Source organism: Cebidichthys violaceus, unplaced genomic scaffold, assembly GCF_023349555.1.
Source record: "Cebidichthys violaceus isolate CVI_PGR_0920_01 unplaced genomic scaffold, fCebVio1.0.p SCAF_55, whole genome shotgun sequence".
Lineage (NCBI taxonomy): Eukaryota > Metazoa > Chordata > Actinopteri > Perciformes > Stichaeidae > Cebidichthys > Cebidichthys violaceus.
In genome coordinates this window covers 762,910-778,348 of record NW_027176761.1, presented here as the reverse complement: position 1 = coordinate 778,348, position 15,439 = coordinate 762,910, and the positions used below count along the sequence as shown (strand labels likewise).

General features: G+C 40.0%; 1 protein-coding gene across 1 annotated transcript; it reads right to left on the bottom strand.

The window, feature by feature from the left end:
* Positions 1 to 3,309: 3,309 nt before the first annotated feature.
* Positions 3,310 to 15,028, bottom strand: LOC137888530 (myosin heavy chain, fast skeletal muscle-like). The gene is made up of 39 exons (XM_068731937.1): positions 14,822 to 15,028; positions 14,603 to 14,746; positions 14,353 to 14,509; positions 14,232 to 14,259; positions 14,053 to 14,149; positions 13,868 to 13,960; positions 13,714 to 13,777; positions 13,534 to 13,632; positions 13,342 to 13,445; positions 13,084 to 13,222; positions 12,867 to 12,985; positions 12,300 to 12,449; positions 12,030 to 12,200; positions 11,171 to 11,471; positions 10,969 to 11,039; positions 10,783 to 10,870; positions 10,569 to 10,686; positions 10,359 to 10,482; positions 9,497 to 9,633; positions 9,158 to 9,413; positions 8,831 to 9,073; positions 8,573 to 8,749; positions 8,340 to 8,485; positions 8,158 to 8,248; positions 7,669 to 8,058; positions 7,431 to 7,557; positions 7,223 to 7,341; positions 6,938 to 7,134; positions 6,322 to 6,505; positions 5,939 to 6,104; positions 5,698 to 5,822; positions 5,279 to 5,587; positions 4,980 to 5,183; positions 4,752 to 4,877; positions 4,501 to 4,671; positions 4,308 to 4,412; positions 4,113 to 4,208; positions 3,446 to 3,593; positions 3,310 to 3,344 (listed from the first exon to the last, which is right to left on the bottom strand). Exons 1-39 carry the CDS (start codon positions 15,026 to 15,028, stop codon positions 3,310 to 3,312), a joined length of 5,826 nt encoding a protein of 1,941 aa, XP_068588038.1.
* Between the last annotated feature and the right edge of the window lie 411 nt (positions 15,029 to 15,439).

The following is a 15,439-nucleotide window of genomic DNA, read 5'->3' as shown; positions in this document are numbered from 1 at the left end:
TCTCGTGAGTTAAAGGGAAAATAGAACTAAATTGTGGATGAAGTATCTTTATTCTTTCATTTGAGGGTTGCTGGACAGATAATTTAAATATCTGACTGACTGAATCAGGGACATGCGGTCAGGGGAGGCAGGTGAGGCAGAGTCTCCCCTGTCATCATGAAAAGTAAAAAACAAATAATGATAAAATAAAATTAAAATTTCTCGAATGATCTGTGTTATAAATGTAATTTCTGTATGATTCCAATAATTTCAAGCATTTTTATAATCAAAATCGCTGAATTAGCGCATGTCCTGTTCAAACAGAGGAGACACGGAGGTGAGGCAGCGACAAGCTGTGCCTCACTAACTGGGTTGAGCGCGTGACTTTTTCTCATTGTTTCACCACTGTAATATTTGTAGACACTTTTATTATATGTCCTTTCTTTCCATATAATATGTAATGTATTTCACGTCTGTGTAGAACATATTTAGTTTTGCTGATCTGACATTAAACCGCAGTGAAAAAACACAGAGAGGCAAACAGTACCTCTGTCTCACTGAAGGGGGCGTGCGAGAGCCCACGGGTCGGGTTCATGCTTGTTCTGTCGTTGCTCTTCTTCTACACTTCTCTTCTTCTTCTTATATTTTGCTTTGACCACAGGTTCAATATCTCAGCTTAAAAATGTCTCAAAAAACAGGGAAATATGACCAAATCAACAGCAGTTCAACGTCAGACAGGTAAAGTAACCTCTTATGTGTTTGTTGTTCTCTTTATACATCCATGGTTGTTACGCAGATTATCGCGGGATCTCACGTGCGCTCCGCTTCTGAAACGCTCCCGGTGGGGCAAGTCGGTGGGGCAGGTCGCGGCGCACACGCTCCCAGTGGAATCAAATATGTACCGTACCTATGTGTAAAGAATGCTGATATGAAATATGAAATATGAAAAACAACCAGTAGTCAATGTGCAAGCTGCCAATTGAATGGTGATTTAAGCTTCTCTATTGGGTTTATATGTTTGTAAATCTGATTTATGTAGAGTCAGTGCCTCACCAGACACGAACCTCACCGCACGTCCCTGTGACTGATATGTATGTGTTCAGGACATGTATGACCACATCCAAACAAAAATCAAACATCACCAATTAAGATATGTTATGAAGAATTGTGAAATGAAATTGTACCTTCAAAAAGCTAATTTCTGAAATGTTTCAGGTGCTATAAAAATATTCTTCTCAATAATTCCACACAATGACTGATGCATATGTGTTCAGGACATCTTTGACTCCACCAATTCTAAAAAATCTAACTTTTTTACTGTACAAATTAAGAGATTTTCTAAAGTAAAAGTCATACAGTACAGAGAAACGTGTAATTTCAGAATATTTGAAGTGTTGTAAAAAAGTATTTTCTCAATAATTCCAGACAATGACTGATGTATATGTATTCAGGACATCGTTGACTCCTCCCATAGTGAAAATCAAACGTTTTACTGTACAAATTAAAAGATCTTTAAAAGTAAAAGTCCTATATTTAAACATTCAAAAAGCTAATTTCTGAATATTTGAGGTGATATAGAAATATTTTTCTCAATAATTCCACACAATGACTAAAGGAAATCTCTGACTACACATATACAGAAAATTAAACAATTTTACAGTAGTAATTAAGAGCTTTTCTAAATTAAATGTCCTACATTTGTTCCAAGAATGATCTAATAACTGAATATTTGAGGTGCTATAAAAAGAGTTTTCTTCTTTATTCCAGACAATGACTAATGCATATGTGTTCAGGACATTTCTGACTACACTTATACAGATAATCTAATATTTTTACTGTCCCAATTAAGAGATTTTCCAAATTAAAAGTCCTACTTTTGAACTTTCAAAAAGCTAATTTCTGAATATTTAAGGTGCTATAAAAAGAGTGTTCTCCATAATTCCACTCAATGACTGATGTATATGTGTTCAAGACATCTCTGACTCCTCCCATAGAGAAAATCTGATATTTTTACTGCACCAATTAAGAGATATTTCAAAGTAAAAGTCATACATTTGGACGAGAAAATATCTAATATTTGAGGATTTCTTGCTTGTTTCCTAGGTTTTGTTGTCTGTTCTCACACTCGTAGCTCCGCCGGGTGGCTGAAGTCTCTGTCGTACAGGAAAGCATTTATGCTTTTGTACGTTTAGTTTTTTGTGGACTTGCAGGACAAAATAAGCATTAACAAAAAAAAGGAAAGTCCCCTGTTTTGTGTCCTTTGCCTTCCTCAAAGCCTCAAACCATGACTTCAGACTCCCTCTCTGTAGGGCTGATAACGCCACTGGACACACCGCTCGCTAATCACTGCAATAACAACTTGCTTCCTCCGCTTCTCGGCAGAAGTAGAATTATAAATTACCTCTAAAACTGCAGAATAGTGTGGATGCTCAGTGTAAACATAGCCAAAGTTATGTTTTAAAATGGAAACGTAGTAGTGTGGATGTAGCCTAAGAAGTGGGGGAGTGTATGGATGTGTGAGGCAGGAGTTGCTCAGTGGGCTTGAACATTCTATTTTTTAGATATATTTCATGGCATAAATAAGTCCCGCAGGGTTGTATGTCATCATTGGCCTGCAAGGTTCAGGGCTAGTTTAAAACAGTAGATGGCGTGATGAGCCATTTTCAACTAATGAACTACAGATTTTTCTACATTTAGAAAATCACGTTTAAGTGTGCAGTATCTCTCTAAGCATTCAGTTGGATGGGAAAGTTAAAAACCAAGACGTCAACCTACAGTACCGTTCTAAAATCAGCACAGAAGCATAGCTGTTTACTAGAAGTACAGACTTGTATTCCTATACAACTTTTCCCTCTGGCATTCACGGCAAAAAATACCGCGTGAGAACTGAGATCAAGCCATGTATCCATCTAGTGCTTTTCTCTCAAGTCAAAATGGCATCAGGGCATGCAGAAGCACCCTCTCGACTTGGTTTGAACATTGACATTATAAAGGGTAAAATATGCCACTTGAAGGAAGACTTCAGCATTTGTTACAGTACCAGAGAGTTAATGCATAAATGACAATGAGAATCAATATACTTAATTCTGTGGCCAACCATTACAACCAATTTTGTGTACTTTTGTTGATAAAGCCTAGTCAGCCGGGTAGTATATTTCTACTTATTACAAATGGGATTTCTGCATAGCCAATTTTCCAGTCTATCAGTTATCTCTTGGGAGAAACAATACCATGGACAAAACAGGCAGACAGCAAATTTCAGAGTGAAAGGGAAAACATTTATTTTTGATAGCATATTTCACATCATATTATATGATAAGAAACCGCTCATCAGGCAGTGTGCTTTACTCTGCTACTTCTTTTCCCTAAAAACACACAAAGACAAGGGTTTGATTAGGTTGATTTAAATCAAACTTAACTCACAGTAACTTTCTGTCACATTAAATTAAATTTGATTTGATTGAACAGAATTGTAGTGTTACCTTGCCAGAGTCACGGCTCTTTGCTCTCAGCTTGTTGACCTGGGACTCTGCAATGTCAGCACGCTCCTCAGCCTCCTCCAGCTCATGCTGGACCTTCCTGCACTTGGACAGATGAGTATTGGCCTGCTCCTCCTGGAATATCACAGACATAGTTTAAAGGTATGGAACACTTTTTAAATTTTAATGTATGACGGAAACATTTTTCATGATTGTGTACAATATGAATATGACATAACTGTTTACATTGCCAAAATCAAAAAATGTGTTCATAATTATCTAGCTACGGTGCTTGATAGCCGATTGTTTTTTTCCGATCATTCTCTTCAACATAATTAAGTATAATGTTACAGTGTATAATATGTATTTGCTTAATACGATGTCAGTTTTGCTTATTATTGCTTTTGAGTATCAGTTTGAGTTATTCTAAATTATATGTAATTGTAACAACAAATAATGCGACCACACAAAATTGATTCTCCAACCTCTTCAGCACTTTTTTTAGTATCAGATGACTTACATTTGGTAGATGATATTATAGGAAAGACTGATAATGAATATGAAAATGAATGCTTTTCCTGTATTTTTACTTTTATGTACTTTATTTTTTCTTTAAGAAATTGTCAGTATTGCAAAGTAATATGTTGGCCTTACCGCTTCCTCAGCCTGCCTCTTGTAGGCCTTCACCTTGAGTTGCAACTTGTCAACCAGATCCTGCAGCCTGGAGCCATTTTTCTTGTCCTCTTCAGTCTGTAATAAACAATGTAGATGTGCAAGTTAACAAGATTTTAATGGTAAGTATATTGGATAATTTTGTCTTGTACATTTTAACTATCAAAGTGACTGTACCTGATAGGTGAGCTCCTTTACTCTCCTCTCATATTTGCGGACACCCTTAACAGCATCTGCTCCACGTCTCTGCTCAGCCTCAACCTCTGACTCCAGCTCACGCACCTTCAAAACACAATAAGAAAATAAGTAAGTTTCCATATTGTTTTAATGTCTTGCTTCAGCTTTGCTAATTTTAACATGATTTTCTTACCCTAGACTCAAGTTTCTGGAGCTGCTTCTTGCCACCCTTCAAGGCCAGGTTCTCAGCCTCATCCAGGCGGTGCTGCAGGTCCTTGACAGCGACCTCCAGGTTCTTCTTCATCCTCTCCAGGTGAGCACTAGTGTCCTGCTCCTTCTTCAGCTCTTCAGCCATCATAGCAGCCTAGAGGAGACAGCATAACATGTTATTTAGTAATATCTTTAAAAAACACATTGGAGTTAAAGTAAGAAGTTTAAACCTACATCAGTGATGGCCTTCTTGGCCTTCTCCTCTGCATTCCTTGCTTCCTGAACAGTGTCATCCACTTCACCCTGGACCTGCACCAGGTCAGACTCAAGCTTCTTCTTGGTGTTCATGAGGCTTGTGTTCTAAAAGATAAAATTATTTTGTCACTTAAGTGCATGATTTTAGGTTATTGTAAATCTCATTAGACATTTGATTTATTGAAGAAATGAAAGGAGTTTGTTCACCTGAGAGTGCAGAAGTCCAACACGCTCACTGGCGTCCACCAGCTCCTGCTCTGCGATTTTGCGGCTTCTCTCTGTCTGCTCCAGAGCAGCTCTAAGTTCCTCAATTTCAGCTACCATGAGACCATTCCTGCGATCCACCATGGCAGCTTGTTCCTTGAAGTCTTCCTGGGCTCTAACAGCATCATCAAGGTGCAGATGTGCATCCTAGTGAAAAAAATATCAGGAAAATATTCCCAACGAATGCCAAAATGTCTCTGTACTGACCATAGACTGTGGAACAACTCTGTGTCTTACAATACCTTAAGCTGTGCCTGCACATTCCTCAGCTGCTTCTGGGACTCAGCAGCCTGGCGATTGGCGTGGCTCAACTGAACCTCCATCTCATTCAGGTCCCCCTCCATCTTCTTTTTGATCCTCAGGGCATCGTTCCTGCTCCTGACCTCAGCGTCCAGAGTGCTCTGCATTGAGTCAATCACTCTCTGGCTGTTCCTCTTGATCTGCTCCATCTCCTCATCTTTCTCTGCCAACTTCCTGTCCACCTCACCCTTGATCTGATTGAGCTCCAGCTGGACACGCAGGATCTTAGACTCTTCGTGTTCTAGAGTTCCCTGACGATATCAATGAATGAAATATTCATCTCTGCCTTCAATCCATTAATACTATTTTTTACTATTTGCAATTTTTTTCAGAAGATCTCTCCAGGAAAAAAAATCTGTACCTCAGCCTCTTCGAGAGCTGTCTGGATCTCAGACTTCTCTGTCTCCACCTGCTTCTTGGACTTCTCCAGCTCATGGATGCTCTTGCCAGTCTCACCAATCTGTTCAGTCAGATCTGAGATCTCCTCTGCAGATTGATTTGTTTAATATTGTTAAACCTTGAAGTGTAAAATATAAATCCTGTATTCTAACACATGCACATGTGTTGAATACGAGTTAGAACTTAGTTGTGTTAGAACTCACGTTGCAGGTTCTTGTTTTCACGCTTCATGGTTTCCAGGTGATCCAGAGCTTCCTCATAAGAGTTCTTCATCTTGAACAGCTCAGTGCTGAGAGAACGAGCCTCCTTCTGTGCTCCCTCAAGCTCTGCCTGACCCTCCTCATACTTCTGTTTCCACTCTGCCAACACCTGAATAGCACAATTACTACACTTCAGTTGGTTATGTAGCACTATAGAGACAATATATATATATATATATATATATATATATATATATATATATATATATATATATATATATATATATATATATATATATATATATATATATATATATATATATATATATATATATATAATGTGTCATTGTTTGTATGGCTTGGCCACACAAAGTAAACAATGCTACCTTGTCAAAGTTCCTCTGCTTTTTGTCAAGGTTGGCTGCCAGACTGTTGGCTCTCTCCACATCAATCATGAGGTCCTCCACCTCACTCTGGAGCCTCTGTTTGGTTTTCTCAAGAGAAGCACACTTGGAATTCACTGCCTCAATCTGCTCCTCAGCCTCCTGAAGGCGCTGGGCCAGCTTTTTCCTGTTTGAAAAAAAATGTTGAATGGACTTGGAGCCTTAGTATAAAGAATGTGCACCGTGAGTTCTTAGCTGAATAATTTTACATTAACAAACACTGTATCGCCCCAATCCTGAGACAACTATTTTTTCGGGAAACTTAATTTACAAAGTTGGAGCTCGTATTATATTCGAGGATTAGATGTTCATGTCTTCACAAAGGCGGATCTTCTTTTTCAATGGAGCCTATCGCTGTAACGCTGGTGTTATGCTCATACAGAGAGTGTTGCTTTTTGGTGAGCATTTTTCAAAGAACAGGTGTTAGGTAAGGTGCGGGGGTCAAGTTATTAAGCAAGTTCTTACATTCGGGCCATTATGTTAACATGTTTTTATGATCTAGATGAACATATGAATGCAGAGCTGCATTTGACCATTTAATTGTTTGAATGTTACTCACTTGGATTCCTCAAGCTCCTCAGTGCGCTGAATAGCGTCAGTCTCATACTTGGATCTCCACTGAGCCACCTCACTGTTGGCCTTGGACATTCCACGCTGCAGCTCAGCCTTGGCCTCCTGCTCCTCCTCAAACTGCTCCCTCAGCAGATCACAGTCATGGCGAGCTGATTGCAGTCCATGGGCAAGAGCATTCTTGGCCTGTTTATAAAAATGATTCATGAATTTACCAAATTTCTAAATTCCAAATCGAATAATACCAATGTACACTTGTTTGATGGTTTCTTACCTTAACCTCCTCTTCAATCTGTCTCTTCAGCTCCTCAATTTGCTGTGTGAAGGCCTGTTTACCTCTGGTCAGCTGGGAGACAAGGGCTTCTTTCTCTTCAATTTGACGGCTGAACTCACCTTGTGTGAAAGATGTCATGATACATCAGTTCATCTTACGTTTCTCAATAACATGCACAACAGATCATTCAATGATAACTTGTAGATACCATTTTCTGTCAGGAGACGTGCTTTCTGTGCGCTTGTGTCATTGATCTGACGAACATTTTCATCATTCTTAGTCTTCAGTTCACTATATTGGTCCTCAAGAGTACGGCACATCTTTTCAAGATTTCCCTAATGAGTAAAAGAGAGATGAGATCATTGATCAGATTTCATTCATAATATTACATGCTATATTATCGACATTAATTTGGGTAGTAAAGTAGCATGTAATGCATCGTGTACCTTTGCTTTAGCAACATTCTCCATGTTGCTGGAGAGGTCATCGATCTCCATCTTGTATTCACTCTTTTCCTTCTCAAGCTTCTGCTTAACACGCTGGAGGTTGTCAATCTGCTCTCCCAGCTCAGCAACACTGTCAGCCTGCTTCTTACGAAGAGCAGCAGCAGTGGATTCATGCTGCAGAGTGGACTCCTCAAGGTCTCGGCGGAGCTTCTGGAACTCAGCCTCACGCTTCTTGTTCATCTCAATCTGAGCAGAGGTGGCACCACCAGCCTCCTCCAGCCTCTCACTGATCTCCTCAAGTTCCCTGGAGAGGTCAGCTCTCTGCTTCTCCACCTTGGCACGAGCAGCACGCTCAGCCTCAATCTCTTCCTCCAGTTCCTCAATGCGGGCCTGTTGAATGTAGGTGTAATTTCTTTCAGTGAACTTTCACTTTTTATGCACACATTAGGAAATGGGTGCAGTAATGTTTTCTGTAACAAAATATGTCACCTGAAGCTCCTTGATCTTCTTCTGAAGCTGAGCACCCATTGACTGCTCATCTTCAATCTTGCTAAGGAGCTGACTGGTTTCAAAGTCCTTCCTGTGAGAATTATCGATACAATACATATAGTTCATGCAGTTGACATTCATTTTCAAAAGAATGGCTGTTGTGCAAATTCAAAAAAATGTACTTTTTAATTTTCTCATCAGACTGCTGCTTGTCATTCTCAAGATCCATAATGGATTCCTGGGCCAGTTTCAGATCACCCTCGAGCTTCCTCTTGGCTCTCTCAAGGTCCATACGCAGCTTTTTCTCTTGCTCCAGAGAACCCTCAAGCTGAACAAATAATATTTGTTCACATTTTGAATCATCATTTTTAAGAACAATCTTACTTCTTCAATCCAAGAGTATTTGTAAACTTACATCATCCACTTGCTGCTCAAGCTTGGTCTTGGCCTTGGTCAGGGTGTTGACTTTGTCTTCCTCAGCCTGCAGGTCATCAAGAGTCTGCTGATGAGACTCCTGAAGGGCTTTCTTTTCCTTGGTCAACTTAGCAATGCTCTCATCCTGAGAGGCCATCTCCTCGGTCAGGTTCTTGACCTAAGTGTGCAAGAAACATCTCCTCAATAAGCGCTAATCATCATTTTACTTGATATGATGGTCAGATTATTATTTACAAACCTTGTTCTCAGTGGCATGTTTCTCCTTCTCCACTTTGGCCAAGGTAAGCTCCAGGTCATCAATATCCTTCTTGAGCTCAGAGCATTCATCCTCCAGCTTTCTCTTTTTGGCAGTGAGCTCAGCATTGATTTCCTCTTCATCCTCCAGTCTCTCACCTATCTCTTTGAGTTTGGCCTCCATCTGAATCTTGCTCTTGATAAGACCTTCACATCTCTCCTCAGCATCTGACAGATTCTCTCCTTCCTAATCCATTTAATGCAAATAGATGTCAGCACACCAACAATGAACAACATGAAAAAGCACAACTGTCTGTTGATGTGTACTCACAGATGCTATTTGCAGCTGTAGATCATTTTTCTCCTGCAGAATGGTAACCATCTTCTCCTCCAGCTCCTTTTTCTTGGCCAGGGCAGTAGCCAAGTCAGTTTTCATCTTATCATAGTTCTCCTTCATGCTTGCCAACTCCTTCTCAGTTTCCGCACTCTTCAGCATGGGCTTGATCTTGTAGTACACCTTCATCCATGGCCAGTGTTTCACATTCATGAATGAGCGGATATTGTACTGGATGGAATAGATGGCTTCCCTGCAGACAAGAAGTAGCTGTTATGGACAATGTTGTTTGTGATTTTTCATAACATCATTCAGAATGAGTTATTTTCAACATGCCTCCTCTCAGTCATCTTCACAAACTCCTTTCTCATGACGTAACCACGGCACAAAGCTTGAGTCATGGTGACCAGTGATGACAGTTTTTCATCTCTCATCTCCTCAAGCAGACCCAGCAGACCGGCCTTGAAGAACACCTGAACAAACAAAAAATAAATTAAAGGTAGGATGAACTGAGGAAGTGAATACTTCACATCATCTAAAACTCAGCATGGTCTGTCTGCAATGATCACTTCTGTAATGGTTGATTGAATAAATACAACAATTGCTTCCTTTCTAGACCCAACCTGTGTCGGAAGCATTTTTCACTCACACGTTCATATGCTGTCATTTTTATCGATGCAGCTGTCCCAGAATCGCGGCTAAAAATGTTTTAGCTGCTGTCATCTGCTAACAGCGAACAATTAACGAAATGTCCTCCTGCTGACATGAGAAGACACGCTCTGCCTGAGTCCACGCTCAATTGAGTTTTTCATTTGCGAAGATGACTGCGGTTTACTGCATTGAACACATTATTGTTCCCAGGACAACAGGACGCCTTTAGTCTCTAGCCCTGTTCATATATGATTGTTGCTGTAATGTTTGATTGAAGAGTCCAAACTGAAGCAATTGTTGATCACTTGTGGCCACTACCGGCAGGTTAACAGTAGTGAGGAGTAACCACTGAAACCATGACAGGTCCTTGAGCATACAGTAAATTAGCATTAAAACCCATTAGGCTGATGGGTCCAGCAGAATGCAAGATTAGCCGTAGACAGACAGTCAAAAAGATGCAAACAACAATCATACTACATACTGGACTAAAGAACTTAACCTCCTTGGTAATTATTCTTCGGTTAAATAAGGAAAGGAAAGTGCTTACCTTAGTGTGTCCAAATTTGTACTCGTCTTGTGGGACATCAATTGACCCAAGCAGCTTCTCTGAAGCCTTCTTGTTGTCAATGAACTGGCCATCAGGGATGACACTGGCATTCAGCACCTTGTACCTTTTAGAAGAGAGTTAATGGTCATTTTGTGACCTTTTTATTTCAATAGTCCACATTTAACATTCTTTGAAAATATCCATTGATACCTCTGCTTGAAGTCAGCATAGAGAATTCTGCTGGGGAAACCTTTCCTGCAGATTCTGATACCCTCCAGCACACCGTTACACCTGAGCTGGTGGATGACCAGGAAGTTCTCCATCAAACCTGTAAAAAAGACATTTAGTCTTTAAAATTATGTGAACCATACCAAAAAAAGCAAACCACTCCTCAAAGACTTTTGAGATTATGTTCTCTATGTACCTGGAGTCTTTGACTCATTGGGAATCAGGCAGCGCACAAAGTGAGGATGGGTACTCCTCAAGTTAGTCATCAGCTTGCCCAAGTTCTCCTGTAGATCCAAAGTGATGATTTATCATGGCATGTTACAATTGTGATTTTGAATATAAGCTAAGATACATAAGATACGTTGGCGATGTCAAACCTTACCCTAAACTGTGAAGACACAGTCTGCATAGAACCACCCTTCTTCTTGCCTCCCTTCTTGCTGCCACCAACCTCTGTTGATCATTTTAAGTAGACATGCTTTTTTAGAACGACATAAAATGTACTTGAACACATGCTAAGGTTCAAAATATACAGTATCTATAACATTAAAATGTGTTTTAGTTTACTGTAGCTACTATCATACCCTCAACGACAGGTGGATACAGAACAGGCAGCAGTTTCACAGAGGATTTCTGGTACAGCTGAATGACAGACTCATTCAGTGGATCCTTGTTCTTGTCCAGCCAGCCACCGATGTTGTAGTCCACGGTACCAGCATAGTGCACCAGGGAGAAGTGGGCCTCAGCCTTGCCTTTGGTCGGCCTTGGTTTCTCAAATGCTTTGTTTTTGCCAAGATGCTGGTCATACAGCTTGTTCTTGAAGGATGTGTCTGTTGCCTTGGGGAACATGCACTCCTCTTCTAGGATGGAGAATATGCCCATTGGCTTTAAAAATAGTGGGAAGAAATATGTCATTAAGTGATGCATTAAGTCAAATTAAGGAAAATGAAGCATAGCGTTAGTTCATGCAGGACACGGAAGTCATACGCCCCCAGCTGTAACCAGCCAATTGAATCATAGCTTCCTATCGGCCACACACCAATCACAACCCACTCTCACTTCAAGGAGGTTTATTTAAATATGACTCCCTCCTCACTGATTCATTCTACACCTACGCTGTTACAGACCGTACTGCTGGCAAAGCTTTGCCTCCTCCACCCCAGCCTCCACTCTTTTTTAGTTCAGAGCTCATCTTTCATGGCAAATGGTTGAAATGTATTTAAAAAATGTACTTCTGGCTCATTCCTGTAAACCCTTAGGGGTTGTTGCTCGTTGCTCCCCGTTTTGGCTTAGTAGCTGCTGGCTAATCCGGGGAGCATTCAAAGAGCGGAGCCATTAATGCCAAGTTTAACTGTATTTCCATTTGTTGCAATAAATGGTTAAAATCTATGACGAGAGTGTTCCTTACTGAAATTATATAGAATCACAAAATGAAATGATTACCTTTTCAATCAGCTCGATGCAGGCAGCCAAGTCCATACCAAAGTCAATGAACTCCCAGATAATACCCTCCTTCTTGTACTCCTCTTGCTCCAGGACAAACATGGTGTGGTTGAAGAACTGTTGCAGTTTTTCATTGGTGAAGTTGATGCACAGCTGCTCCAATGTATTGAACTGCAAGGACACATATAATCATCATGACCTCTTTCTGTTAATAAGAATGATTATGTCATTAAAAGTATTGGCTACTGAATTATTGGAATATAAGCTTACGTCAAAGATTTCAAACCCAGCGATATCCAGGACACCAATGTAGAACTGCCTTGGCTGTTTAGTGTCCAACATCTGGTTGATACGGATGACCATCCACAAGAACATCCTCTCATAGATAGACTTGGCCAGAGCAGGCACTGAGTTACCCACCTGAATGAAAATAACGATGTGATTTGACAAGTTAACCGTTTTGTAAAATAATAGATTATTGGTGTTTTTATAGGCATTTTAATGACACAAAAATGAAATAAATTCATCTAAGATACAATTCAATTCAATTCATTCTTTATAGCCTACAATCACAAATTTGCCTCAGAGGGCTTCAGAATTTGTACACAAATGACATCCTCTGTAGGGACCCTCACATCGATACAGGACCACCCCCCCCCCTATATTCAGCATTCAATAGAATGCTGAATCAATAGATACACCTTTAAGTAGTAACATTCAACACTTACATGGCTTTTATTGTATCAAGTGAACCCTGTGATACATTATTTTAGTAGAACTTATATAACTTATGTGTTTTCAAATAGTAGGATATTTGATATTGATAATTCAGTTTACCTGAGGTACAGTCTGACCCTTGGTGACATACTCATTTCCGACCTTCACTCTGGGATAGCACAGAGCTTTCAGCATGTCAGCGGAGTTCAGACCCAGCAAGTAAGCAACCTTGTCAGCCTCTGAAAATAATTCAGTAATTTCCATCATGATATGAACAGAAACCAGTGTGATTAAGAACTCTATTTTATCTTAATACAGTTTTTCCCAAGCTACTCACCCTCTGTGCCATCAGGCTCAGCCTGCTCCTCACGCTGTTTCTGCTTGAACTTCATGTTACCATGGTGGAGCACAGCACCAGTCATCTTGTAGATGCTCATCTTCTCTTCATTTGTGAAGCCCAGGATATCAATAGCATTCTGAATTCAAAAGATGTGTCCACACAAAACATAATCACTTTAGAAAATGCACTTAAAAGAGCAGTTTTGGATGTATTGCACAAAATATATTTCAATAGTTTGAAGTGAAGTTCACTCACATCAGTGGCTTCCAGCTCAACTTTGTCATCAATGCTGGCCACAGTGATCTGACCCATGCTGCACATGGGGAAGTCGTAGGGGTTGGTTGTGATGAGTGCCAAATCTGGTGATCAAAAAAGGTTGAAAATGTCAATACTTTAGTTTCATATGAAAACAGTAGGTGAAATGTTGCAACATCTCAATCTGTTTACCAAGCAGCTCAGGTTTGTGGGCGGTCATCATCTGGTAGAAGATGTGGTAGCCTCTTTCATCAGGAAGCTGGAATGTCACTCTAGACTTCTCCAGCAGATCTACAAATATTGTTTATAAGTCACAGCTCGGCCAATTTTCAATTTCAGTCATTTGTATGTACAAGGAGTATTATTACTTACATGTCTCAATATCAGCACTAGCCAGTTTGCCAGTTGTGCCGAAATGGATTCTGATGAATTTACCCTGTTAGGAACAAAGGGATTCTTAATGTTCCTCTGTATGAACAATCAATAACAAAGCTTCTCACATGTATAGAAATTGTTTCATACTTACAAAACGAGAAGAGTTGTCATTCCTCACAGTTTTGGCATTACCGTAGGCCTCCAGCAGGGGATTGGCTGCAATAATCTGATCCTCCAGTGACCCCTATAATCCAGTAATAGAAGCGATATCAGAAAATGGCTTTGGAAAATGTTCCATTGGTAAAGAACCCTGAATTGTAATCATCAGGAACATACCTTTGATGCATCCCTCTTCGCTCCACCAACTGAGATTGTTGCAAAGTACTGGATGACACGCTTGGTGTTCACAGTCTTTCCAGCACCAGATTCTCCACTAGGCATACACACAGATTCATAAGAATTTGATCAAGATATTTGACAAACAAAGTCAACAATTATAAATGATTCAAACTTACGTGATCAAGACAGACTGGTTCTCCCTATCTGTTAAATAAGAAACAAAAGAATGAACTATGTTTTACTGCAACAGAAACCTCATATAATGATATATTCTACATTGTTATGATAATGACTCACCAGTTGACATGAACTGATAAGCGTTGTCAGAGACAGAAAAGATGTGGGGTGGAGCCTCCATGCGCTTCTTGCCTCTATAGGCAGCTACACATTCAGCATCGTACACTGGAAGCCACTTGTAGGGGTTCACGGTGGCACAGAACAATCCAGAGTAGGTCTGAAAGTTATCATAGAGATTCAACAGTTAACATTATGTTTCCTAAAAATAAAGTAATTTTCAATAGTTCTCGTTCTCCTTAGATTGTCTTACGTAGATCATCCATGCTGCATAACGCTCTTTGAGGTTATACAGCACAGCAGCTTCATTGAGATGGGTCATCATGGCCATGTCCTCAATCTTGTCATACTTGGGAGGATTCATTGGAGTGACGTCAGCTTCTTTGACTACCTTCTCCTGAAACATGAAATTTGTCACAATGAGAACTGATCATATTGAATTCCCAGTTGGCTCTGACTTTATGATACCTACCTCCTGAGTGTCCAGGATTTTGACGGTGACTTTGTCACCATCTTTCTTGATGATTGTTCCCTTCAAGTACAGCTCCTTGACATCGGCCACGTAGCAGGCACTCTTGGCATCAAATGGTGCGCTTTGAGCCTCAATTCTCTCCCTCTCTGGCTTACGTAGGTAAATGGCAGCTTTGCCATACGTGGCCATCTCCGCGTCTGTACTCATGGTGGCGGCTTATGTCTGTTAGATAATTACAAAGGAACTGCAATCTTAGACTAATATTTTAATTCCATGTAATTTACATCACTTGAACTTTAAATACATAAACAAATCCACGTTGAAACCATGTATGTTTATGGTTACAAGGTGGGCTTCAACTTTACAACTTTACTTCCAACTTAAGTTCCAACTTAAGTCTTATTCAGACTTCTTTGTTACAGAGAATCGATTGAACATGTTGAGTTTTGTCAAAATGTTTGGATGAAAAACTGATTCTGAATCAGAAACATTTTGCATATGTATTAAATGCTTAAAGACAAATTAATCATTTAATAGTCATCCTTACCTGACCCCCTCTTTCTCAATAGTATTCACCAATCCTGTTCAAAACAGTTTTTGTTGTTAGAGTAGGTGTAA

Coding starts and splice junctions, on each gene's coding strand:
- LOC137888530 (XM_068731937.1), bottom strand. CDS start 15,028: ATGAGTACAGACGCGGAGATGGCCACGTATGGCAAAGCTGCCATTTAC. Junction 4,878..4,979: donor TTGGACTTCTGCACTCTCAG/GTGAACAAACTC, acceptor TTTATCTTTTAG/AACACAAGCCTCATGAACAC. Junction 4,209..4,307: donor TAAAGGAGCTCACCTATCAG/GTACAGTCACTT, acceptor TGTTTATTACAG/ACTGAAGAGGACAAGAAAAA.